This window comes from Centrocercus urophasianus, unplaced genomic scaffold (assembly GCF_019232065.1).
Source record: "Centrocercus urophasianus isolate 14NV4802_14NV808 unplaced genomic scaffold, USGS_Curo_1.0 seq_23, whole genome shotgun sequence".
NCBI classification, from domain to species: Eukaryota; Metazoa; Chordata; class Aves; order Galliformes; family Phasianidae; genus Centrocercus; species Centrocercus urophasianus.
In genome coordinates, this window is record NW_024884789.1 from 1,552,632 (window position 1) to 1,580,325 (window position 27,694).

The window sequence follows — 27,694 nt, forward strand, 5'->3', positions numbered from 1 at the left end:
GAACCCAGCAAACCAGTGTATAGGCTGTTGTTTCTGCCAGCTCAACCACTTGAATCCCACTGTGCTTGAATGATGAGAAGAATCACATTGTTGGTGCTCTCATATTGAGAACCTGACCCTTCCTGGAAGTGTTTATCTTCTTAAAACAATGTTAATTTGTAATTAGAAACAGAACAAGACATCGACCTGCCTTCAACAATATTTCTTTTGGTCATGGCAATGACTTCTAGTGGGTTTGAGTGGCTTAGTTCTTGACTGCGTGTTGTAACACCCTGTTTCCTAGCATACATGCAGAGCACTTCATATTATTCATCCCCTATATGATATCTTAACTTATTAATCACAAGTGGAGACATCCAAAAATTCCTGATCACTATTGAAACTCATGGCCCCATTTAGCTTTCATAACAGCTTGTTTCTAACAAAATTTGATGTAGAGCCAAATGAAGTGTGTGTTTAAATGATCCCTCGCCTAAACTATCATGAAAATTTCAGATGGGATGAGAAGGAGGAATGCCGCAGAGGGCAGCTTGTTGGAAGCTTGCTACTAGTCAGAGACAAAAATAGTGTAATCAGCAAACTCTCAGTCACTTTAATGCTTCTTCAGTGAAATCCAACTTGTTGTTGTTGCCTTAACTGTTCTCTTGCATTTTCTTTAATAGCTCGTATAAAAATACTAGCATACATTTCAATTTTGATACACCTAGGCTTTTCTATTTGGTAGAAATTGTAATTGAGAACTGAATTAGGGAAGCTCTTGATTATTACAAACAGTCAACATGCCGTTATGTAGCTTCTTAAATTGTTAAAGCTCTTTGAAATAAATAAATGTGCGTCAGGAACATCCAGACAGATTTCCAGAAGGCTTTGGAAGGTTTGTCATCAAAATTTTTCAACTTCTCTGTTGGTATATGGAAAAGAAAAAATCTATTTGTAAATAAAATGTTATTATGATTGGAAATGATTGGAATCCAAGTCTGGAAGTCAAACATTTCTAACAGAGAAGAAGCTGTCAAATGAAATTGAGGCGGCAGGCAGAAAAGCAAGGACACATTTCATATAGAACACAGCTGATATCAGAGATGTCACAGGATGTTGTTGACACTGACACGTAAAATAAGTGTACTGAAACTTTCATTTTAGCAGATTGAAATCATTAGACAAATGATTGGATGAGAATCCATCAGAGGTTATTAAACATAAAGATACCACTTGTGGCTGAGGAAGCCAACAAAGCTGCAAATTGCAAGACGAGAGGAGTGTAGGAGGGAAGTATTTCTTTCTGTTTTCCATTTTCTTTACTCCTTCCTGAACACTTGCTATTGGCTGAAAGCAATGTGTGATGCAGCACAGTTATTTTATGATATGGAAATGTTTACAGTGCTTTGTCTCATTTTGTCATAATTTGTTTTCAATCCTCCAAACACGCTTTCTTTGACTCTGTTTTCTTTTTTATTCTTATTGATTCCTCAGAGCGCCAAGCAACTTCTGAAGAGCTTTCCTCTGCTGTCCTGTTAATATGATGTGTCTTCATGCACTATTAGTCTGCAAAAATAGGAGCCATTAGGAATTTTTAGCACTTTGAGGTAAGACTTCTTCACATGGCTCTTTGTAAAATGCATTGTATTATTGTGTTGCTGCCTGTATAAACATCTAGACACATAGAGTATGATATTCACAAATATGAACAGATCCAGGAATATTGTTTACTACTGAAAGACACTTCTGTAAATATTTTCTTTAATTACAGCTGGATACCAAATTATTTTTTTTACCTTGTTCAGAACTTCTTTTGACCCAAACTGAGACAAAAACACTAAGTTTAGGACTTAATCATGGAATGGAAATTCTGTTTGAATTTCAAGTTCTATGACAGAAATGCCAAAATGACATGTTTCATTACTATTTCCCCTGAACAGGAAATACTCTAATTGTCATTTTTAGTTAAATTTTCTCATCTCAGCCAGGAAAGCAAAGGAGAAATTTAATCTGTATTTTTTTAAATTTGTTTGTTTATTTTTCCACTCAGCCATTTAAAATGAATTAGTTCCCTTTCACAAGAGCATTACCAAAGCCAGGACCTCATCATCTAGATAGAATTTTAAAGGATGTTTGTTTCACCCAGCAAAGATTCCTTCTGGTCTTATTTTCTTTGCATTTAGCTCTCAATCCTGAGAGGTGCCGTCATCCTCTGCTGTGTTACATAAGCAGTGAAAGACTGTAACAACCTGTTTTTGTCCATATTCTCATGTTCTTAGTACAAATTAAATGGACAGCCACATCTTCCAGTCTCTTTGCAAACTCCAGCACAGGTCTCTGTAAAACAAATCTGGAGACAAATAAATCACAGGCTTGCAACCTCCTGTTTTATTCTACAGCTAGGATTAGTGGGTTAAAGGGAGAATGAGTTTCCTGTCTTTGGTGAGGGAAGCAGTGACTTGTAACAATATTGTGCCTGAAGTACTGAAATCCATTCAAAAAGAAGCAAGGCATGTGAAAATGGTTTAATGAGTAACAGATACCTGATCTAATCAGTTATCATTAACAGAGACTGAGACGCTCATAAAAAATGCCCAGATTATATTTTGGATACAAAGACATCTTTTCTTGCCAAATTGTATCTCATTGACTTATTTCACTGCTGAAAACAATAAGCAGACCTGGAGAGACAAAAAGTTGGAGTCTGTTTAAAGATTGCACAGAGGACCTACGTGTCATTTATTTTCCTGTTCACCTCAGGAGGCTGCCTGTCCTCAAGAGAATGGCAGCAGCAGAGCCTGGAAATGTTCATCTAATTTGGCTATAATTTTAATGAAGTTACAGGCATTGTCCCTCTGGAATGCTGATGCTGCCTCCTTGGGGAATACACTCCAAACTTTAAATGCAGTGCAGGAATGTAGTGTATATTGCACCGAGCAATAAGAGCTGAAACAAAATCAGATTACATGTCATAACTGGATTTTTTTTTGATGTTAGTTTTTAAAATGTGTGTTCCTATTTTTAGAGTGTTATTTGGAAACCTGTAATAGCAACCATTCCATTTTGGTATAAGGTCTTTTCTATTAAAAGTGATCAAAGTGAAATATTTCATTTGAGTTAGAAAAAGGGACACTTGAGATAAATGAGGTTCTGCTGTATTTGGAGAGCTGGGTGTTTCTGATGTATGATCTGACTTACAGGGTTAGGAGATAAATTGCATAAAGCAGTTAATCTACAAACAGCTAATAAAATAGCATTATCATTAAAAGTTTGGAAAACAATTTTGAACGTCAAATGCATTCTAAACACATACTCTGAGTGTTAGTCATAACTCTTAGGACGTTTGATTGAAAAACTGAACTGATACATTATTTACTTGAAAGCAAATTAAGATCTCTGACAATTATAAAATTCAAATACAAGGCTGCTTTAGTTAAATGAGAAAAAGCTCAGTCTTCTTTGGTAGAAGGCAGGCTGGCCATCTGCCTTTAGGTTAGGGATGGACCCTGGATGTTCTTAAGCAGTTACCAAATGAGCACAAAACTTGCTTTTGATTGAGAAAAAACCTCTCTTAAAGACTGCATTTCCTTACGCAGGTTAGCCTGGCTCTTCCTTTGACCCCTGCTGCTGATTGGAAGCATTCTTTCTATTAGTCTTATTTGTTCAGCGTTGCCATGTATCAAAAGTGTAAAGAATGAACAAAGGAAGTAAATTGCAACCTATAAATACAGTGCCCAGTAGAGCTTGTCCTCTGTAATTTGGTAGTATTCAAATGGTAGCTAATGTAATATGTTCAGAGGTGTCTTTTTAAGATAATTTTGTTAAAGCACTGTCATTTTCTTGAGCCTGATACTTGATAGTTCACATATATTAGTACATGTAAATTTAAAAGAAAGTTCAATCATACTTTCAAACAAGTTCTAAACTGTCAGGTTTTAAACATAGAACTTATTAGTCTTTTGTCCAACGGGCACCTGCAGGTAAGCTGTTCAAGACACTTCTCCATGGGGAATTGGAGTCTAGGACAAGTGTAGCAAATGTCTCTCTGATGGACAGAAATATATATCATGTCCTTTTCTTGTCAGCCCCCATAATTTCCAGAGTAAGCTTTTGCATTGATGTTGTGAGGCTTTGAAACAGCTTGCAGGTAGAGAATGGTCATGCACGGGCTTAAATTTAATTTGTGAGGAACTTTAACATTAAATCATGTTAATTAACATTAATATGACTTACATGGCTTAAGACTATATTTGGGTTTAACACAGCTCTAGGAATAATTTAAAAGATGAGCTATTACTCCCATTGGGAACTTGACTTCAAATCACTAAAGGCAGTGGGTGTCCTTGAACTAGCTAAGAAGGCTTTGAATCACAAGGTGATTTCATATAAGATTTCCTGGCAATTCCTCTGCTGTTCATTCTGCTTTGTGACGACTCCTTTATGCTGGGCTGTATATCACTGCATGCAGAGCAAACCCCTTAACATCCCTTCTGCTGTTCTGGACCACGAAGCAATGAGCCATGCGTTTTTCAGACGATCGTATGAAGATTCAATCTATTTTTAGGTCAATCTTGTTGCCAGGAATAACACTAATTTATGGGACTTTTGATTTGAATGGTGGGTTATGTGGTGATGTAAATGTCTGCAATGGAAATTCAAAAATATTTGTTACTGATTTAACAGATTAGCACCAGTTAATCTGCTAAGTGCAGTTACAATTAGAAGCAGCTTCTTATTTCCTATTTATTTTGTTTTTGACTGATGTCATTGGGAACCTCTAGGCATACACCTCCACTTTGGATTCAAAGGCCCAGATGAGAATAAGATTTATTTGTCTGCTTTTAATACTTGAACTGAAACATGATGAACAGATGACACTTGATGAAGTTTATGCAATCTATTTCCAGCTTCAACACAACTGTTGTTATTTCATGTGTAATGTTTTGTATAATGTGACCCAGTACTTTGACCTCCATCATTCTAAATAATCTTCCATCTGAAAGTTGAAAAACGAATTGATTTTTCCTTCAGTCACATAATAAGCACGTGTCTCAGATCTAGCTTACTGCATTGGCTCATGTTAAACCACATTTAAATAAATCAAAGGAGCATTCAGATATTCTTCCATTTGCCTATAAGCTGATGGGAGAACAGATTGTTTTAACACCTCAGATATTTATTTTGTCAGTACAGATAGCCATAAAGAACATCAGTATCAGAGAGATTCTTTGGAAGAGCTGTTGGTGCTATCATTCTTTGGGTAGCTCAATCATCAAGTCACATAGTATCTGGATTTGCACAAAAGCAAGAACGAAATCGCCTAGCAAGATGTTTTCTCAATATTCTCTCTAATGACCATACTTTCTTTTCTTTATCTAGGTACAACAATGATGGCTCAATTGCTTTTCTGGTGGATTCTAAAAGGGCTTTTTCTGTCTTTTCTGCTCAAAACTGCTCTGTCCCTAAACCCAGATGATCCGAATGTTTGTAGTCATTGGGAAAGGTAATCTAAAACATGGCAGTGTTTTGTTTGACTTGGCATTTCAGATATGTACATTTAAAAGTCAAAATAAGAGCTAAATACTTCTCTGCCTCATAGAAGAATGTGGGTCTGTGTGACAGAAACAGCAATGCTGAGTTCCTTTGTGGATTTCAACCATCCTGAAGGAACAGGTTCCATACCTAGGGTAAATCCTTGTATTGCCTATCTGCTTGGCTGTGCTTTCCTCCTCCATAGCTTCAGCTGCAGGACTGCACTAACCTTTTTTTCATGTATCTTGAAGAGACCCAGTGAAATGGTGACCTTGTTCTGTCTTGCCTCTTTTCTGGTTGTTGCTGAGCAAAGCTATTACAGACTTTGTCTAAGTTCTAAGCCCTTCCTGTTGCAACATGCAGGTTTATACAGTATGTCCTGAACTTTGTGACTTTATCTGCCAAATTCATGCCAGTATCAAAGAGCACCTTCATGAAAGCACCAAGAATTAAAGGCTCTGGTAATTCTGTTCTATTGTTAGTGTCCTTGTCCTAAAAGTGGATCTGTGCAGGACAGTTCTTACAAGTACTCAGAAACCCTCTGGCTTTGATAGGGTTCACGTTCATGCAGGGTCTGTTTGAAGAGGCTGAAGTTGCTGTGCTCTTAAGTTCAATTTGCTTTATTTTCTGTTCTGTTCTGTGGTTTAGTTCCACGTAGATGTGAATTACTGTACATTTTGGCAAAATAAACCCCTTAACGAGCAAAAATGGAAGCATACTTTAATAGCTCTATGTTTCGATTTTAGAAGCCTTCACTAAAGAATTAACTGTTTGTAGGTAATGGAGCTGCAAAGCAAAGGCTATGCATGTTGAGGAATAGGATTGTGCAGTCTGTATTGTGAGGTGAAGTGCATTCAGAGCACAGGAATAAAATATTGATTTTGTCTGAAGAAAGTCAGCAACCTGGAGACCCAATCAAGGAGAAACAAAAATTAAATACCAAAATTGATTGGTTGTACTGACCAAGATGACTTTGTTACTTAGATGTTAATAAATCAAAGGGAAAAGATTGTTAGAGCAATAGTGGGATAACAAAGAAAGGATCATAAAGTAATGATCAAGAATGTCTTACATTAATAACAAACAATATAAATATTTTACATTTTGGTGTTAGTGTTTGTAAAGAGCCCTGCTGTCAAAACCAACAAATTGTGACAAAGGACAGAAGCAACATCTAGTTCAATTTTGGCTTGCCTAGAAAGGGACTGACAAGCAGGACATTAAGAGCCCAGTCGTTGATTTCAAGTCAGTGAGACCCAACAAGCAAGTACTCCGGTGTTCCCTTTAGGGTGCAGTCTCATGGGCTGAATCACATGAATCACAATCCCATCGATGGGAAGGAAATTGCTTGGATGATGAAGGCAGTCGATACAATGAATGACTTGGAGGGTCTGATTCTTGGGTCTCGACCCTGCCTAGAAAGATTCTAGTGTGATTCTCTAAGATAAAGCAGAGCTTGTTTTCAGATAGGAACCTGAGATTCTGCATCTCTTCAGCAGTGTACACATTTACTGTAGAGCAATACAATATTCTGTGTTGGTTAGATCTGCGTTCCCAAGTCATGTGTCTGTCCCAGAAACTTTAACTGTATTCATAGTAATTAATGCAGTACCTGGTGCATAAATCTGCTATGTTTGGGGAAGGAGATTGCTGAATTCTTCGTATTGTTGGAGCTCTGGGATTCCTTATCACTTTGCTCAGTTTTTGCTAATGTCTTTTCATTTGTACAATCATGCATAATCACATATCTCAAAGAGTTCTAAATCTAGATACCAGTTAACTCATGATCACACAGTCTTCAGTTAGTTCTGAACTTCTGTTACTGATTAAAAAGATTAAATTTATGCATTTCAAAGGCCCATGAGCCTCTTACAAATCATCCAATTTGACTGGTGCAACCAGCATTTGAAGTAATGAGTCTCCATAAAAAAAAAGAAGTGAAAGGGTCCCATCATGCTGGTAAAACACAGCAGTGTTTTGTTAATATGAGCTCTTATTACCATTGTTTAATACAAGCAAAAATTAACAATCCTAGACTGGTATGCAACTGAGACATTTTAAAAGCACGATGCTTTTCTCTTTTAGAATATGTACTGCCTAGTTAACCAAATGCCCTTTTCATCTTTTAAAACAAATGTGAAGTTTAATAACATTTGCTTCTTTTCCAGAAGGGAGAGGTTTATGACTCAGGCTGAAATCTCTATGCCTAGTTCAGTTACAGAGCCCAAGTGAGAAGCGTTTCCAAAACTTTAAGTAAGAGCTGTGGTTTAAGGAAACCCTCTTCCAGTTCTGGATAAGGCCTGAAATTTCTAAGACAGTTGATTTAATTATTTCTCATACTGGAATTAGATGAGCAGCATATTCAGGGAGCTGAAGCTTTTCATGTTGCAGTGAACAGTCTTTCACTTTCTTTCTTTGCTTCTAGCTATGCTGTGACAGTACAGGAATCCTATGCTCATCCTTTTGATCAGATCTATTATACAAGATGTACTGACATACTGAACTGGTTCAAGTGCACTAGACACAGGTAAGAGCTGATCCCCAGATATTTTAATTTTGGCTTTTCATCTTTTCATGTAGCTTCTTGTTTTCTCAAGCTGTGATGGCATTCTAGTAGAGATATGTGCTGAGAGATGTATTTTGGTGCATTAACCAGGCTTTTTGGCATTCCACAACATTGTTTGAGGTAGAAAGATTTTTGCATGTCTGATCACACAGTGTGGTCCATGAGCACAACAATGGCATGTGTCGTGCTCAGGCTTCATTGCTAATGCTGTGAGTAACTCTAGAAAAGCTACAGAAAGCTTCACTCCTTTCAGTGTCTGTTCATTGCAGATTCTGTTAGGGAAAACGTGCTTTAAGTACTGAATTGAGATTACAGTGTCTTTTTTCAGGGCACTAAGGCCTTGGAAGGGTTAGAAAGTTAAAAAAAAAAAATAAATCATCATTTTGGGGTTAAATTCATGTTTTGTATAATCAAGAGCAGTTTTCGTTGTGGTTATTTCTTATGTAGCATGCTGACTTGGTGGTCTCCATAGAAAATTCTGTTTACTCCAACCTGGGCAGTTCTATGATTCTGTGATGATAGCTGACCTTGCTCATACACAGAAATGAATTGTTTATTGCTAAAGAAACTCCTTGCCCATCATTTGGCACGGGCACGGTGTTTTAAGATAGCAGTCCTAGGAAAGGCTGCAGTGATTGACTGTCGTGAGTACTGTGTTTATAACACAACTTGTATTTCAAGTTTCACAACAAGTATTGATCTTTTTTTTTTTTTTTATTGTGGCTTTTAATATTGAAAGCTCTCATGCATTTTAAAATAATTATTGAATGCTATCCTTAGTATAATTTAACACAAATATAATTCCAACAGTGAGCATTGATTTTCAATGTTGTCCAATGGCTTTCTGTCTCGCAATTTAGAATAAGTTATAAAACGGCGTATCGAAGAGGACTCAGAACGATGTACCGGCGCAGATCTCAGTGCTGTCCTGGATATTATGAAAGTGGAGACTACTGCATCCGTATGTACATGGATTTGATCCAGATGTGTCAGTTAGAAGGAGTGTTCTGGAGGGAACGTGGACAGCTTAAAGATGTATTGCAGTAGTTATATTGGGGACTGATTCTCAGAGCTGCTCAGAACTTTCAGGTCTCACTGGTTTCAGTCAGAACTGCAGGTAGAGAGCATTTCCACTGTGTGCATTTCAAGCACCTTAGTAATGTTTTTGGCTGAAATCACTGGGGATAGAGTTAATCAAGTTCCTGAGTGCTTTCCTGATTCAGACCTTACTTTGGGGAGTCATTTATCTAAGTATGCACTAATGTTAAAGGATTAGTGGAACTGAGAGCACTCTCAGGAATGAACTGCTGCATAGTTTAAGAGGCATAAAGTTAACACTTCTTAACTTTCAAAGTTCTTACTTTAGCTAGGAGCAGTTAAAACTCATGGTGCTTCATATGGTTGCTGAGAATGATTCTACTCTGTAGAAAATTTCATAAAAATCAGAAAAGCATTGTTCTGATTACACTGCAGAAGTAAACAAAAACCTTGGAGTCTGTTAGGTCAGTATGAGAGTGACAAAAGGGAAATGGATCTTTGTTAATTAAAAATGTTGTGTCTATTAAGGGTGTATTTGGAGGGGATCTCTTGTCTCCATCTTGTTAAAATGGGATTATGATGGTGCAAGAAAAGTTTTTGTGAAGTATCAGAATGCAAGTTCTGTAGACAGATTTAAGCAGATTGCCACGAAAGTAATGCCTCCTATTTATTTCCATGGAAACTACAGCAGGTACCTATATTGCACTTGTAGTATTTAAGCACCTCAAAAACATGAACAGGCCCTAATGTCATTTGGAATTACCATTATGGCAATCAATTAATGAAAAGGGGCTTTGAATTGCACAAAATTACCAGTTCTTGGTAATTCATAAGGCATTGGAATTACTGTTATTTCGCAGACAGAGGAATAATTCGATCTTTCGAAATGCAGAGCACTGTGACTCAACTCCTATAAAACACTGAAAGGAGCCCAAGGCCTTTGCTAAAATCCCCCCTCTGCTAAATATGCACTTACCTTTAAATTTCCCAGGTGTCTGTATCATTTCAGCAGGTATTGCACATACTACTATTGCCAACTTTAACCTTGAGTCTCAATATCCTATCTGGCACAGATCATATTTATTTTTACTTTTCTCTCTGCAATCTATTGATTTATTTTTTTCTAATTGCCATACTGTCTGCAGCAAGGGTAAAACTCTATAGACTTTCTGAGAAGGCTCGCAGGATATTAAAAATTATTTTAAAATGTTCTTTTTCCTCAGGAATAGTACTGAGAGAGTTCTCTTAGTGCTGTTGCCTGGCATACGGTGTACACCAAAGGTTTGCTAATGCAGAACAGAGAGTAGTTTTCTGATCAGACCAGGAATTTTGTGTTTGAGTGCAGACGACGCCTACATTCTCTCTGTTATCACATGTGCCGGAGTCAGGTTCTTAAATTTCATTATCTTCATGTTTATACAGACAGAGTTCGTGTCAGGGACATTCTCTATTTATTCTCCTTCCTGGAAGATCTGATCAGTGTGTGCAGCTGAGAAGGAAATGAAAGAAGTTCTCCATCCTGATTGCTAGTAGATACTTGGTGTTGTTGTTTTAATACTACAAGAAGCCACAGTAACAAAAAAAAAAAAGCCCTGAAGACACTCTGGCCCTACAGCCAGCAGTTTGAAGGCACAACAGTGTTTAGCTGAAGTGATCTTCCCTTTTCCCATCTCGTCCCTTTGTTTCAGGCACATCATATGCTCGTCCCATTAGTTTTGTATCTTTTTTCATGATGTGTTCCTGCCCCAACAAGGAAATTCTCCCATTCCTCATTCTTTGCAGTCAACAGTTAATTTCATTTTCGTTCCTTGTAGCACCTCTCTGCTTTTGCCTCTTTCCTTAATTTCCCTTTCCCTTTTCTTTCTTTAAACTGGTATTTTTTTGTGCTTTCTTGATAAGGAAATCTAGTACCCTTGTCCCACATTACTCTAGACACGGTCAGTGCTTGCTCTTTTGATGGCAGCTGTGCAGGAGAGAGGTCAGGAGACATTATCAGAATCTTCCCACTTGGCTGTCCAGTCATGGGGCAACGTGGTTTGGAGATGAAAGTACTTCCAGTAAGCCCCACTGACACAAGCAAAAGGAACCTTCAGCCCTGCAGAGAAAGTTCTCCTTGCTCAGTCAGCCCTTTAAAATCTATTCCATTAGCAATCGTGGAAGCCACTACAACATGAGGAAGAGAGTACATCCCGCAGTGAGTCTGATGATCAAAAGAAAGTTTTGATTAAAAAACAGTGTGTAGATTAGAGGCTAATTGGTTCTTCTTTCATTAATATCAGCCCTTATTTCTTGCAGAAGTTAAATAGCTTTGTAATTAACAATGACATGTTTAGACTATTGAAGGCTGGGTTTAAATCTCTATTACTGTCTCCTCCTTGGGTTTTAAAGCAGGCTTGTAGCTACAGTTTTGATCTTTTCCTTTCTCATTTACTATTTTTTAAAGGAATGTCAGTGATACGGTGTGTTGTTTTTTTTTTTCTGTGTCCTCCAGTTGGGACTTTCTGAATGGATTAGGTCTAATACAAGTTAGATCGGATACAAAGAAGAAATTATCCGCTCTGAGAAGTAGTGAGGCAGGGGTGCAGGCTGCCTAGAGAAGCTGTGAATGCTTCATCCCTGGAAGTGTTCAGGACCAGGTTGGATGTGGCCTTGATGTAGCGAGAGGGCTGGACTAGCTGATCCCTAAAGGCTTCTTCCAACCCAGCCCGTTCAGATTAATCGATTCTGCCCTCCTTACTTCTTGCTTTACCGTTCTTTCCTTGGTGGCTTTCCCTTTTTTCGTATCTTCATATGCTACCACTTCCAAAAATGTGGAATTTGGGCAAAAGATGAAATCATTAAAATTTTTGAGGGATATGCTATACATCTAGCCTGAACTACTCAGTCTAAAAATTTTTGCTGTATGAAATTGTCTTCTTTGTGCCTACGAAAGGCTTGGAATACTTTTGTATTGTAATGGTATTCAAAAAATATCACCTGAAGCATACTAAAAACACCCATCTGCATTTTTCCATCAATATCTTAGGAATGCTTGCCACCATTCTGATAGTTTTGCAGAACAATTCCATATCTGTGAATGTGCTTGTATATGACGCAGCTTCTCACTGAACTGTCCCTGAAAACAAACAGCACACGCTGGGCAATAAATCAGAGTAACCCTGATTTACTATACGTTGTTTGCTAAGGTAAGCTTTTGGCAGAGCAAATGCATAAACTGCAGAAAATCTTTTTTAAAACAACCTCAGAGTTCAACTACCCTTCAAGGTTTTTGCACAGACATTTTAAGATTATATTGTCTCAATTAGTATCTGTGATATAACATCTCTAAATACTTTCCTGCTCAAAGAATGAAAACAAAAGCCACAAGAAAGCACTGCAGGAACATCACATGGCTCTTTCATGATTTTGCTCTCTGAGTAGATCATAACCGACTACTTCCCTTTAAGAATATGTCATGTGGAAAGATCCCCTCTGTACTAAATGGATGTCTTTTTGTCTGAGAGACCAGTGCTTTTTTCAGCCTATCCAGTTTAATCTTATTCTTGCTCTGCAGATTATATAAAAGAGAAGTTTATGCTAGGTAACAAAGGGTCAGAGACCCGAGAATCGGGAAGAAGGAAAAAAAGCATCTGCTTTTCTCTGATTTTTTTGACAGGAAAGAAAAAAAGCAACTACCAAGTTGAAAGTTGAGAATTTACCTTTTTTTATAGATTGATACATTTTCATCTTTAAGAGTTTTATTTGTCGTTCTCAGGCCTTACTCTTTCCCTGTAGTATATAAATCTACACGATGTGACAGGATTTAATAAAGACGAGATTAGTGATTTAACAATCTTATTTGCTGTCATTTACCCGTCATTCAAAGCTGACAGTATTCAGTAGAGTTATAAATTGATCGTTTCATGGTTCTTTCCTTTCTTGACCAAGGTCTTATTGATCTCAGATTGTTTCTCAACACTCAGGTTTCCACGTTACAATTGCCACAGCCATCATTAAGGGCTTTTTGACTTTGACAAATCTTTGTGTAGAGAAATGCTTGGTCTCAGTGGTTGAATCTTAATTTCTCACCTACTGTGGTAGTTCACCCAGACCAGAGGTTTGAGGACGCTGTCAGGTTTGCATGTGGTTGTTTGTCCATCTTTCCAGCTAACTTGTACCTGACGCTTTTCATAAATGTCAAAAACAAATGAAGAGTTTGTTTTAATTATCTGATTGGTGAAATTATGCAAATATCAGACCTGATTCCTTTGAAATAACATTTCATAAGTTCTGTCTGCAGGTACAGTGTGTGCTTTATATCACAGCAATGCCAACGTTCGCATTCGCTCAGGACTCAAATCATATTTACAAGGTTGCATGCCTAGTGTAGTTTTTGTGATCTCTGAAAAGGCTGCCTTGTTGGAACCATATGGCTGCACTGTTAAACATCTGTACCATAGAAGTAACAATTCCAAAGCTTCCTGCCATCTGGATGAATTACAATACTTGCAATTCAATGCATATGCTGCAGCAACACACCGACACTGCAGTCAAGTGTACTTATGATGAAAAGACAAATAATAGCTTATGTGAGCAGTGCAAAAGTTGTACACTCGTAGCAAATGTTGAATCAGCATCTTAAACTTCCTGAATATTCATAATGTTTGTGCATATCTCAGATTTGTTGGTTATTATCACTTTATGAGGCAGTAGCTCATTAACATTTTGGAAGAAATGTCCACCCCCGCTCCTCTCCTTCTCACCTCTCCTTTAAATTCCTTTTGGCCAGCATTCCTGTAACGTGAAAATTTATTATTTGAAATCTGCTGGACTTAGGAAATATATTTTTCTTATCTTTACAGACACACATTAAAGCTGGTGCTTGTGCTTTCTGCAAAAGCCTTACTGTTACATTATTCAAGTACAGCATTCTGTACATCAATAATGCAGCGTAAATTAAGGGCAAATGATATAGCAGTACATAGATACTTTGTATCAGGGGACATTCTCCCTTTTTCTTTCTGATTTGAGATGTATGAATGCGGGAAAATGGTGTGGAAGGCCATTCTGCATAGTGTTATTAATTATAAAATTGAAATGACAGTAGGAGATGCTCTGAAATTCCTCCTTTTCTGTGCATTTGAGATGATTCCATATGGTTTTTTCCAGATAAGAATATGGGGAAAATAATTTGGATCTTGTGTTCTTGTCAAAGGGGAAATTTGCACGAGATTCAGCTTCAGGTCATGGTAGTAGCAGCAGGATCAGCAGCCTTACCACCGTGTGGTGGCTGGGAGGAATCCCTGTTTCCTACTGAAGGAGCAGGTGGGTTGATTAGAAAGCAACAGAAGGAGCATGCAATAGAACTGTCTGCACTCAGCATGTGCTGCCATACTGCAGACCCAGAGGCTATATACCATGGCTCAATATACCATTTTTACAGAACATGGCTCTGCAAACATTAGAGGCCTTTGCTTATTCATTCTGAACATCCTGGGAGACTGGTGTGTGTGAGGAGGAAGAGGGAGACTCGCCATATTAGTAGATCTGTTCATCTTGTGGCGTAGAGACGCCAGGGTTACTATTCAGCCTAAAGAAAACAGGAAGACCTCTTTGATGGGAAGGTGAAAAAATCAATTCTCATCTCCCATCCATCATTTTGTATTTGCAGTCAGCTTCTGGATGCTGATGGATTTGCAAAGATGCTGGTGGAGCGTAGTAATGAAATAAGGGCAGGACTTCTGGAACAAATGCAGTAGAAGCAGGAGAAACAAAATGTTCGTGCAGGGAAATGAGAACAGCATAAAGGCGGAAAGGAAACTGTGCTGAAGCTATATAATGTCTCGGGGGGCTTAATAAATATGAGAGGAAAAATTATGCAGGCATTATACTTAGAAAAAGATCCAGACTGTTGCTAGAGTAGCAGTAGAAAAGGTTTTCTGGCTGCTATGGGCAATCTCAGTTTGATTGGATGAAAGGATGCAGGGAATATACAGAAGGAGGCTCTGGATCTGGGGTACTCAATAGTATTCATGTTAATAGCCTAGATGCCTGGAAGCTTCAACAGGGTTGGAAAAAAAGACGTAAGAATCACAGATATGAATTCATTGTTGAATTCAAAGAAAAAACTATGCAGGATAAAGTTTTGTACCTTCATTTGCCCACTTTTAGCAAAGACAGTTTGGGCCCCTGCTGCTTTAAATTCAGCACAGATCCACTGTGTGGAAGTGAACATCCTCAGTCACTTCAATGTCTTTATTCCCTTTTAAAATCCCTTCCTCCTCCTCCTGCTTTAATGCACTTCAGTGTTGTTAATGTTAGTTTGCACTCATCTAGACAGGGTGCTGGTTCTAATCCATGCCAGCTCAGACCTTCCTTTGGTGGTTGTCCATTCTCTTGTATAGGCTTGCAAAAACAAAATCCTGGCCGTCCCAAACATGAGTGAGCTGTTGTTCAGCACATTTACCTACAGGACATTTGCTACAGAACTCCAGAAGATTTTTCCCTCCAAAAGAGTTAGAAGCTCATTAGGAATCCAGACAAATGGTGAGATGAGTTAACTTACTGAAATTCAGAGTCAGAAAGATGACAGGTGTGTGAAATGAAAATAAAGTTTAAAACTGAAGTTGTTTTCTTAACCACTCCTCTACATTCTTCTCCTATTTACTAGGTTTATTTTCTCGTGCTCTGAAGAAGTTTGAAAGCCTAGTAAGATAGGAGAGGGAGAAAGATGGAGAGGAAATAATGTTGTCTAAATCAAGATGGCCTTCAGAAAGAGTTTCTGTGTCTCTACTTACAAAACCTGTGATAGCAGCACTGTAGTTTCCTCTGGCTGCAACCCTCCCTTTCCAGAGGGTTTTATAGGCCCATCCCAGAGCCTATAAAACAACAGTTCTAGTCACATGGGAAGCTGCTGGTTGAGTGCTGGGACAGCTCTAGGACAAGCTCCCTGTTGACTGAAGAAAACGGCCACCATACCATAGGCCAGGTCCAGTTACAGTCACCCCTTTTCCCCATTTCTAGGGGAAAACTTAGGTAGGCATCTTGTAAGACTGAAAGTCTAAATGAGACGGTACCAGTATCACTACAGGAATGCCTGAAATACATACAATGGATAACAGTATACAGACATGCTGTAGTTAATGAAACACACTCATCAATATGATCCTCATGAAATTGCCTTATGGGTTTTTTTGGTCTTTCTACCTCTTGATTTTAATAGTGACAGGAGAATACATTCAAAGCTGGTGTGATACACTCTTTTCAAATTCTTTTCATTTCAGAACCTTGGAGAGGCTGAGCCAGTGCTGGCAGTTGTCTGGGCTGGCAGAGGGTTTGCGGCCTTGCTCCTGCCACCCTCTGTTCTCTCAACCATTTATAGCAGCCAGGGATGCCCTAAATATGTCAGCCTGTGCAGGCAGGAGGAAGTGTTTGGCTAGCTGGGTGCAGTTACTATAGTTCAGCTATTCTCCATCTCCTCTGCAACAGGAATGAGGCAGGAAGCACTTCACTGATGAAATTTGGACCAAGAAATGCACCTCAGGCGTAGGTGTTCTGCTTTCAGCATCTTCCTGCGCATAACATGTACATCCCTCTTGTGAACTTTTGGAATGTATCTGTAGCTACTGTTTCTTCTTAGCAGTCCCTTCTAAAAATACAAGTGACATTCACTTTAGGAGTACCACATGAGCTGCCATTGGAAACCGTACCAAGTTAGTTGAGTTTATTAATACTGATTTCTTAAATGCTGGGAATGGCTTTACTGGATGGGTGATCAGGCAGTTGTAGTTCTTCTCATTCGCAGTCAGCTTTGTCTTGTGTGGCATGTGTTCTGTGTCTCATGGTAGGATAGTCATGCAATATTCCATGGACTTCCCAGCACTTTTGCAGCTGCATCCATTTCTGATGAATATATGATAGCCTATAAAAATAGGCCAGCAACTCGCAGCTTAATGCAAGTTGATGGTACTGTTATCAAGCAAGTCTTCACAAGTTGTAGAAAGTAATCACATATGGAAAATTTAAAAAAAAAAAAAAAAAAGCTTTCAACTCTGCAACGCGTATAATCTAGAGCTAATGTGTAAAAAATATGAAGATGCCAAATGATGCACGTGTGTGACTTTAGAGCTCACTTCTTCCTATTGAAACAGAATTTTTGCATGAGGACCCTGCCTTTCAGCGGTGATGAATGATACAGCTTCCATCAACTTAGAGCTGAGAAGAGTGGGCATACACCATTTCTGAGCAGTGTTAGCACCTCAACAACAATAAATGTCAGCTGTCACTGTTGAATTAACAGCTTATCTGCAGACTGAGTTGTGCTTTTGTATGGATGCACATGGATGTGCTAATTCTTTCTTTAACTTTGTACAGCGAAGCAACTTCCTGAGACATTTGCATGAGGAATTTTAGTAAAGTGGATGAATAATGAAGCAAAACAGCAGGAGTTCTGCATGGGGAAATAAAAAAGTGTGTTAAAGTGAAAGGGCTGGTGGTGAACTCAGGGTGCTCCAAGTACACATTGGTGGTAGTTTTCAGTTTGCAAGAGAGTCAGTTGGCAAGTCAGTTTGGTTCTGGTTCTCACCACAGTAAGATGATTAGGTTGGGTGATAATTTCGAAAGCATCAGATAACACTTCATAATCCAGTACAGGGTAAGATTACTAATCAAACATCAAAAAGGCTAATCAGAGAGAACTCTTCTAAGAAAGATCCACCCACAGCTACTTCCTCTGGAACCAGATACTCTTTGACTGTTTTCGTAGACATCTATTTTTCTTTCTGTTACAGGATTATAGCATCCCGCTTTATATTTGTGTATTGTTGCACATGCTTTTCACTTCAATAAATGCGTTTAAGGCTCCTCGGGGAATTTTTTCGTGAAACTCCAGACAGTTGCAGATATGATTGTGGAGCATTTTTAAATAATTTATCTTCAGTATTTGTAACACAAGTATTTGCTTCTGCAAAACTTGCTCTCTGGTGCAATAAGTCAAGAGACTTTTTCAATCTATTTAATCCCAAAACCTTCCTTCTTTTTATCAAGATTTTTCTTTTCTGAATACTGTGATTTACTTGTATTGCTGTAATGCTTAGAAATGTGTGCAAAGCCATGAAAAGATAGTCTTCCTTGAAAAAGCTTACAACTTAAGTGTGTAAATTGAATCAAATATAGAGACTTTTTCTGGTTAAGAAATAAGAAAGTGTGTATGAAGCACATTATAAGCATACTTTTAAAGAAATTAAACTAGATATTCAGTATAACAAGTAACGTAAGTACGCTTTCAGTTACAGCAATGTTGTGCATATGCAAGCCCTATTGAAGTATAAGTAATGGATTTGTACCTCAGAATTTGATATCTCCCCACTTACATTCACGTGTCACTCTTCTGGAAATACACATTTTAAACAGAATACCTTTTAAAAACATCATTGAAATTTTTCATAATGATTATCCTTCCCCAAATATTGTGGAGTAGTTTTCTATAAACATAAATGCCATAAAAATTCCATGCAGTTTTTACCTTATAGTAAAGAGTGGGCAGCTTGAAACAGCTTCTGACTGTGTAGGTAAAAGTTTTTACTTTCTATGCCTATCTTCTATTCTCAGGTAGTAGCATGAATCACAAGAACAGGAGAGTGTGTTTTGCCATATCCCATTAATAGAAAATTTCTCTATACAATTAGGCATTACTAAGAAGTTGGACTTTAGTCTTAATCAGTTGACTTCCTGCAACCCAGAGTTGGTTACAGAAAGTTTGAATTAGGCTTCAGATAAGAAAGTCCCCACAGTTATACAATAATTTGTTCCTGGGGTCTTTTTTTGCAGTTCTTTCAATAAGTTGCTATGAAACACATTACTGTGGTTCCTTTTGAAATGTGAGAAAAGTGAAAAGTGTTTGCATTTAAATATTCCATCCCCAGTAATGCTAGCGTTGCTCATACATTAACATGATCTTCAAACAGAATATACTTCTATTCTTGATTTCATCAGGGTGACCTTCATTTTCAGAGTGCAGCTTGATATGAAATGAAATCTGAAATGCATTGGCCCTCTAGGGCCCATGCCAAAAAATTGCCCAGTCTCAGTCACAGGTTTGCCTTCAGAAATTTCTCCATATTCAAACTATTTTTGTGAGAAACAAAGAAAAGGATTTTTGTTGGATTGGCTTGATGAAATTTGGAGTAAGAATGAAGAAAGAATTTGTGTGGAAAAATCAATGGTTTATTCAATGTGCTGTAGACTAAAATTCATCTAGGGGAATTGGTGCGATTTTCTTTTACTCGATGTTGTATTGCTCAGCAAAGGTTGCACAAAGTACCGTGCGGTCCAGACATCTTGATCTAGTTTTGATCCGTTAGAAAAACATTTTTGATGCAGCCATGCTCAATCTTACACGCAGCACATATCCTCAGCCTATGAAAATCAATCAGCAGTGGAGCTGTGTCATTTACTGACAGAAAATAAAATTTTCTTGGCATAAGGCCCACATTTCAGGGCGAGTCAGTAATCAGAGAACGATGGACAAGCAGCGATGCTATGAGATTCAAAAATAAACTGAAACTGGAATATGGTGGAAGTTGCACACAAATAAATTCTCTTACTGCCCTGAGTGATTAATCTGTAGCAAGGGATGCAAGTGCTGTAATTCTGAGGTGGTTTCCCAAGAACAAGGCAAGACAGCTCGGTTATTGAGCGGGCTCTTCAGGCCCAGGTTGACAGATCAGGTTACTCTCTGCGAGTAGGTTTGGCTGTTTTTCCATCTGTTAGTGCAAAAGCTGAAAGGACGAGGGATTTCAGTTAGGTACAAGTTTTTCCCTTTTCTCCAACCCATCAAGAATTTCACTTCCTCAGACTACAGAAAAAGAAATTTACCTGAGGTTGGGAACAGAATGACAGAGCTGGGGCCTCCTCTGGCAAATACTTGTGATCGCATTTGGTTTTGGTGAAGCGAGGTCTACCAGATCATATAGAGAGAAAAAGACGATGCCTAGGAGTGGATGTTAATATTTCTGTGTTACTTGGAGGAAGACAGTAGTGCTGTTATGTTACTGAGGGTGCAATATAAAGCACAATTTGAGCAATGTAAAGCACAGATTTGCATGAAGTTTGCTGGTTGGATGAATCAAGTTTCAGCAGAAAATTAACTAGTGCAAATGTGCTTCCTACAAATTGCTGGAGAGAGTTGGTCAATTTACCTAAAAAATGGAAGGAGTAGACAGAGGACGCAAGAAGGGAAAAGCTTTCCTGGGTCATAGATTCTGCTCTGCTGATTCAGGATCTCTCTTAACTTCATTAACAGTTTGAACCAGTGGTAATGATTGTTTTAAACCCTGCAGTGAGGCAATGGGAAATCATTTACTAGAAGAAGTTAAATGCTGAAAATTATCCCACAGAATAATATTGTATTAAAATGTTGATTAGAAGAATTGATCTCAGCATAAGTCTTTCCCCTCAACATGGTAGAAAGCAATGATTGTTTCTAGTTGAAGCAGTGGCAGAAAATGCAAAAAATCAGTCTCGGGCCTGAAATGATCAACAATTACCAATAGCTCATTGATCTTCTAGGAGTTCTTTATGTGCTGAGATCCACTTTCTGTTGTGGCAGTGAGAAAGACCGAACCCTAGACATGGTCTGTAGGTTGGGTGTATGACTTGCCTCAAAGCAGTCGAGAGTTAACTTGAAGGTAGGATTTCTCTCTTCAGCCCACCATTCCAGCCTTGTTGCTTGTATCCCCTGCGTGGACTGTCATCTCTGATTTTGGGGTCTTGCCTTTGTATTAGACACTAGTCATATATCTGTTGAAATGAGGCAGCAGAATTACAGAACTGTGGGTGCATGAAGGGACCTGTAGAGATCACACAGTCTAAAGATGTTTTGCCTTCATTGCAGAATTTGGTTAGTTTCTTAAACTTCACTTCTTAATGTCTTTGCCGACATTCTTCTTGCCAGAGCTTCATTTGTTATTTTGTCTGCACATCTATGGATTTGTGTTGCTTTTACCCAGCCTTGCAAGCTGTCCCTTTTGCAGTGCAGGTGCACTTCAAAGATCAGAGTCCTGCAGTGCCTTCCCACAACTCCCTTTTCATGCTTGCAAGTATTGCAGAGCTCTTCTGTTATTCGCACAGCCAAAGATACAAAGTAGTTCAGCGTACTGACCCCAGTTCTGCTCTTCTGACATTTGCTGCTATTAGGAGGCTACTTTTCAGTTCTCATTCAGACATTGTAAAATGGTAAGTACCATCTCCCATTCCCTTTCTCTACCAGAGCAAGTGAAATCTATGGGGCATCCAAATGACACAGAGTCTGTTAAATGTGTGGCTCCCATTGACCTCTCCCTTTGCAGGACTCTAACTTTCTCTATTACTGTCACTGGCACTATTTCATGAGCACTGACGTTGTGCTGTTCCTTTCTCATGGATGTTCTGCTCCAGCTCCACTGTTTTTTGGGCCCATACAATTCTAAAAGTACTCCACTGGTTTTCTCAGGGCACTTGGAAGTACAGGCAGTCTTTTTTCTACTCTGACCTTCCCCCAGCACAGTGTGCTTCCCTAGCCACTGGCTAGAGAAAGGCCTACTGCAGGCAATAGTTGCAACAAGGACTAAACTGAATTCTCATCAGTGCCAGATCCTCTAGTAATCAGTAAAATGTAAGTAGTCCTTCTGTGGAGTACTAGAGAGTCTGAAATGTGCAGTCTGGCTGAAGTTATATCAGGATCTATAAACTTGTGTCATCTGCCTGAAACACTCAGCCATGACAAGAGTATCAGAGTCCCTGCTTTAACCTTCTCATTAGAGCCACAGGTTGCCATTTGTCTAGTAATAGAAAATGGGCTGAAACTGATGTAAGTTTTGTGCTTATTAACAAATCTTCACCTCCCAGCAGATTCATGTCGGGATTTACTGATATTTTGTCAACGATGACAGTGACGTATGTCAGATTCTGCTCCTGAGAGAAGACAAAATCCTCAAAATGAATGTCCTCAATTCTTTTAGTTTAGCCATTCACAAGTCATCTCTGGCACAGCGTGCTCCATAAGCTTTGGCAGAGTGACAAGACTGAGGATAACACAGCGTAGCTGTTCTCCTGAACAGATCAATATCTCACTAAGGCAATGGTCAGAGCCTCCCCATCTCCTGAGCAAGAAAGACCATAGATTCTGTTTGGATTGCATAAATATGTAGTCTCTAACTCCAAATCTGCCAAAAAATGTAATAGTATTACAGCTACCGGAAAAGGAGTTGATCTTATGACCCATTGCTGTTATATGATCTACGTCAATTTCATCTTTCCTTTGCTTACATTGATCTCCTTGTTTTTGTATTTTTTTTTATTGGCGCTGTCGTTAGGTACCAAGAAGGAGATGAAAAATAAGGGTTAGTATACACTGAAACAATAAATTCCTCAAAGCTAGGCAGTCTTTGACATCTTTTCATGTCTTCATCTATTGAGGTTGCTAATCCTGCATTAAATTGCTATCCAAGGTGATAAATTAATAAATGAATCCTGAGTGATAACCACAGAAATAAACATTAAGCAATACTGAGAACAATTATCCCACTTTGTGGAAAAAATTATCCAGGAAGCAATCTAATCAGCATGATTCCTGATAGAGAGTCAGTGATTTAATGGGAGAATCTTCTGTTCCACAAATAAGCAGTAATCTAAAAATATGGGAAACCTTCCTAGCATTAGCTGTAGCCATCCTTCTTCTGCTATCAAACCTCACTTTTCTAAGCACACCCTAAGAGAACCTAGCCAAAAGCTGACTACAGGCTTATCTAATGGAGCTGATATCTTAGACTCCGCACAACCTGGATTCAGGCCAGTACATTAAAATGGAAGCACCAGAGTGGCCCTGAGTGAACAGATTCATAAAGGATAAAGGGGCAAACATCCTTTTTCATCTTCTTTGACCTCTCTGTATTATCTGAAACTGCTGGCCATGAGATAACTGCTATTTCACTGACAAAATTGTTCTTTCCCCTAAAAGTGGCACTGGAGACTAGAAGAATGCGCTGCGATGGCCCAAACTGATCCAGGGACACATATTAAATTGCGAAGGAAAACATCACTTCTTCCATTAAATGTCTGCTTTGTGGAGTCCAACTACTGTCAAACTGGTTAGGTGACCTGAAGTTACATACCAGCAGCATAGAAAAAAATGCAGGCTTTCCTTTGGTTTCCAACAAAGCAAAATGGTCAGAGTTTGGATGAGATCGGTTTGTAGTGAAGAAAATCTGGCAGTCTCCCTGAAGCAGGGCAGAGAAAAGGAAAATGTTTTGAAGAACTTGCAGTCACTGCACAGAGTCCTCTGGGCATGTGCGTGATCACAACAGAGCAGTTCATTCTGCGTAGTTCTGGGAGAGCATCTTGAGTTTCTCTCTGGCTTTGCTCTCACACTGTAGCATCTGTATCTTCATTTTTGCAGTGTTTTCCATTATTATAAGGTAGCAACAGTTATTTCTACTTTCTGTCGCCTCCTTACTAGACTACAATCCCTGGGCAGAAAGCCTGCAGAGCTTCAGATACTCAAGCTTGTACAGAATGCTCCAGCAGGGTTCTTTAGCAACACATGCTGCTATGAGTGCAGGTCACATAGCCTGTTTTCTGCTTTCTTGCATATGTTCCTGTAGACTTTGTTTTGAAGATATTTTGGTTGTCTGTCAAATGAAGTCCTACAAGCGGAAGAGGGATGGGACTTTGTTGGGGCAGTGGTTGTGAATTTCTCCAGGTTCTAATGACCACTGCAAATGTAGCACTTCCATCACAAGCACAAGATCCATTTTCTTACTCATTGTTTTGTGCAAAAAATACAGAAGTTATATTTTTGGATGAGCTACAAAAAAAAACTTTCCCAGAATTAAAACTCAATACTTCATCCACTGGAATGAAACTCTTCTCTAAGTGTACTTCCACTCCTGACAAGAGCCTAAGAAGGCAATTGTAGCAGGTGTTAGCCATGAGTACAAGAAGTCAACGTGTTGATAAAGTAGTGATGAGCAGGGTGTAACAGGGTGTGTAAGACAAGGTTAAGCAGCAGAATTAAACCCCAGAATTAAACCTAGGTTGGGTCCACACAAAAGAATGCAGCACCAAGGAAGACAGAATAGCTCAGGATCCCTGGGCAATGGCTGCTTTTGTCTGGGAGAAACTCACTGTGGTGCTGCTTCAAGTAGCTCTGCAATGAAAAGAAATGCTCCTTTCTCTAGGCAGAAGAGGCTGCCCCACTTAGCAGTGTACTACTCAGTAACAGCATCCTGCTGGGGATGCTGCTTGGGGACATGGACGTTTAATATACCGAGTCCAAATTCAGGAAAACAATTAAAAAATAAGTGCTATTGTTAGAGAAATCTATGTGGTCATTTCAGGTTTGAAAGGAATTTAATCTTTAGGTCTATTTCTCTGAGTATTGACCTTATGTATTAAAAAAATCCCACTGTTTATAATTATAAAGGAGGTGATAAGCATCAAATGAATTGTTACAGAAGCCTTTTGTTGGCTTTTTTCCATGATAAGGAGCAGTTGCTGTGTGACCTTGAATATGGTCAAATAACTCATGCTAAACGCATTGCTGCAAAGATGGCATTTTGGCAGGGCTTTGATGTAGGTCATTTTATTACCAGGCTGAATCAAACTACAAACTGATCTTAAACTCATGCCAAGAATGCTAATAATAAATTGATCAATGAGGTGCTGGATTGTTCAAGAGAATTGGTCGAGGGAAAATGCAGACATAAAAAGTCTGGAATTCCAAAAGATGAGCTGGTTGGGCTTTCATACTGGGAGGAATTATATTCCTTGCATTAGTGTAAGTTTTCTTTACTCCAGGGGCTTTTAGCTGTATGTTGAACAGGGCAGTACCAAAAAGTATATATACTTATCCTTATTTTTCTTGACCTTTATGTGCAAGTAATTTTTATAGTTCCATTAACTAGTAAGATCATTTGCAAACCACTGTATAAAGTATATTATGAAGAATGCCTTGGGGACCATCGTATCCTATTATGCTGAATGTTAATAGAATGAAAAATTAATTTAAACTCTAAAGATTAGAGCAAGACAAGACTTCCCTTCTATAAGGGAAATTTCAAATTTTATTTGCCGTGATAAAATATAGAGTGATACCCAAATGTGACCTTTATGTGGACCTTCATAGGCCTGATTTGAGGCAGGCAATGTGTGAGTCTGATTATTTGTCTCCTCACGCAAAGTGACATATAAAAGCTTCACTTTTTTTTAATAAGGGGGATTTCTGTGACCCCATTTATAGGATTAGTCCTGTGTAATTTCACAGCTTTAAATGAATGCATTCTAGTAAGTTCATGGTTGCTTGCTTAGCAAGTTACAAAGCAGAGGTGAGATCACGCAGAGTTCCAAGGATTGTCTTTACCTTTCTTAACTCTCTAATTGCTCTCTAAACATCATCTTCAAGTACAATGGACTTCAAAATGCCTAAAAAACAAAGATGCAAAAATTGTGTGTTTCACATGGGCTGCTTTAGAGGAGGAGCAGCATCTTGAGTCCTGCTTACAAGTCTCACATAGCACACTTCCCAAGAGACCGGAGTGTTATTAAAGAAGTCAGCACTTCTGTCTATAGACAAGTAATTAAGTGGGGTTTATTATCTCAATTAGCTATTAGTATTTCATATTTATTTTAACAATTTAAGGTGTAATATGTCTTTGTGGCTAAATCAACTAAATTTATACCAGTAATTAGCAGGTGTTTTGTCATTTGGAAAAGTAATAGTCCACCATCAGCTTTCATGCTGTTGAGAGCTGACCTGTTGCACGTTTTACATGGAAGGACGATTGATTAATGTAAATGCCTATAAAGGGAACAGAAAAAATCTCAGTTTTGATTTCCTTAACTCTAGTAAAACTTATGTGTTAAGAGTTACATCAGTGCAAAATGTGTTCTTAGGTGAAGCTACGTGAAGCACAGCTTTCTAAGTAGCCATATCCCAGCATGTTGGGTACCTTTCTGCACAATGTGCTTTTAGTAGCAACACATACATTTGTGGCTGTCATTTGTGTGAACTGCTCCTTGCCATAGGTAACCAGTCATTTTTCAGTGACTGCATGAAGGCTGGGATTTCTTTATGGAAAAATGCTGTTTTTCTAATATGCTGTCTTGAATTTCATCTTACATCTGTAGGCTAGGATGCCTCACTGTCTTCTGAAACTCTAACTCAAGTGAAATAAATGCACAAAAGATTAGGACAATTAGTGACTAGAGAATTAGCTATCAATATTTCATGCTCTCTGCAATACTGTCTAAACACAAGATATGAAATAAGAATAAATTTCAGTTCTGACATCTAGTGAACCTAAAAAAGAAATGGCTAAGCTCTTGCAGTTGTAACAGGGCAGTATCCTCATCAGTGGTCACATGTGACTTGATGGATAAGGAGCAGGAAGATCTGTCCAGTGGGATTATTGAAAGATCACACATCATTTAAAGTTGGACTTAAATATATTGTGAATATGTTGTTGGGTTTGGTCTCCAAGGACCCGAACATAGAATAGGCAGCAAAATGTTTCTGTTGGCTTTGATGCCAGGCTGAGTGCTCCAAGATGTGCTCCAATCTGATAGTCCAAATAGGATGTCAAGCACAGCAGAAACTGCTTAAATTTTCAAGACATTGGTGGAAAATGTGTTTTCAGTGGGGTAGCTGGTACCTGGATGTTCTTGGTTAAGTAAGTACAATACCCACATTTCCCATCTGGTATAAAAACACAGGATGTGCAAACAGTAAAGCTCTTTCAATGTAGTGATCAAATTGCTGCTGCATCATGTTCATTAAGAGCTTATACATGTTAGTTTAGATGAAAATTATGTTTCAAATTTACCATCAGGTTAAAATCACTTTCGCACAAAGCTTCTGGCAATGTCCTGAGTGGTGAAATAGAAATAGGGCACTAAGTAAGGATCTGCTTTTAAAGTAGGTTTGTTTGTTTGTGACAGGCATACACTGGAAAGTAAATTATACACCCCAGCAGCACAGGAGAAAAAATGTCTTAAAACCGTGAACTATTCCTACAATGGAAGAAGAAAAAGAAATTCTCCTGTGTGTGTCCCTAGGTTAACTGGCAAGTGAGACACCAGCTGCGTATTCATAGTTTGAGGATCTTGATCTTTCAGTAACCCAAAAGTGGACAAATATGGTAGAGAATACTTCAGTTATGGAAAACTTGATGACCTCGAGAACACAAGCCTGCACTTACGCTCTTTGTGTAGTAAAATTATTCCTTTTCCTCAAGCTATTTTGCACAAATTTGTTTTTGGGTCTTTGGAGTTCCATTTTCTTTCATGAACTGGAACAACTTGAATGCAATAAAGGAAACTAGTATTCTGTAATTATAATAATCCTAAGTGTCAGTTTGTTAAAAATTTTATTATGAAGCAAAACTGCTAACCAAAGTAATTTCTGGTGTTAGAGTTTTTCATTACAAAGAGCTGAACTGACAAATGAGTTTATTGCTGTCTAGAGAACTGTATTTTATTTTGGTCACTTAGTATTAATTAAATCTTACAAGTAATTATTTTTTGTTTGTTTTCTTTGTTGAATATTTTTAAACAAAATACTGCTCT

General features: G+C 38.4%; 1 protein-coding gene across 7 annotated transcripts in view; it reads left to right on the forward strand.

Moving 5' to 3' along the window:
* Positions 1-1,510: 1,510 nt before the first annotated feature.
* Positions 1,511-27,694, forward strand: part of MEGF11 (multiple EGF like domains 11) — a 193,223-nt gene continuing 167,039 nt past the window's right edge. For all 7 annotated transcript variants that reach the window (XR_006169805.1, XM_042823968.1, XM_042823963.1 and 4 more), the window contains exons 1-4: positions 1,511-1,586; positions 5,359-5,482; positions 7,937-8,038; positions 8,938-9,038. Coding sequence is in view for 6 of the 7 variants with exons in the window: in XM_042823968.1 (XP_042679902.1) it covers positions 5,367-5,482; positions 7,937-8,038; positions 8,938-9,038 (319 nt within the window). In the remaining variant the exon portion in view is untranslated. The remainder of the gene's footprint in view (positions 1,587-5,358; positions 5,483-7,936; positions 8,039-8,937; positions 9,039-27,694) is intronic.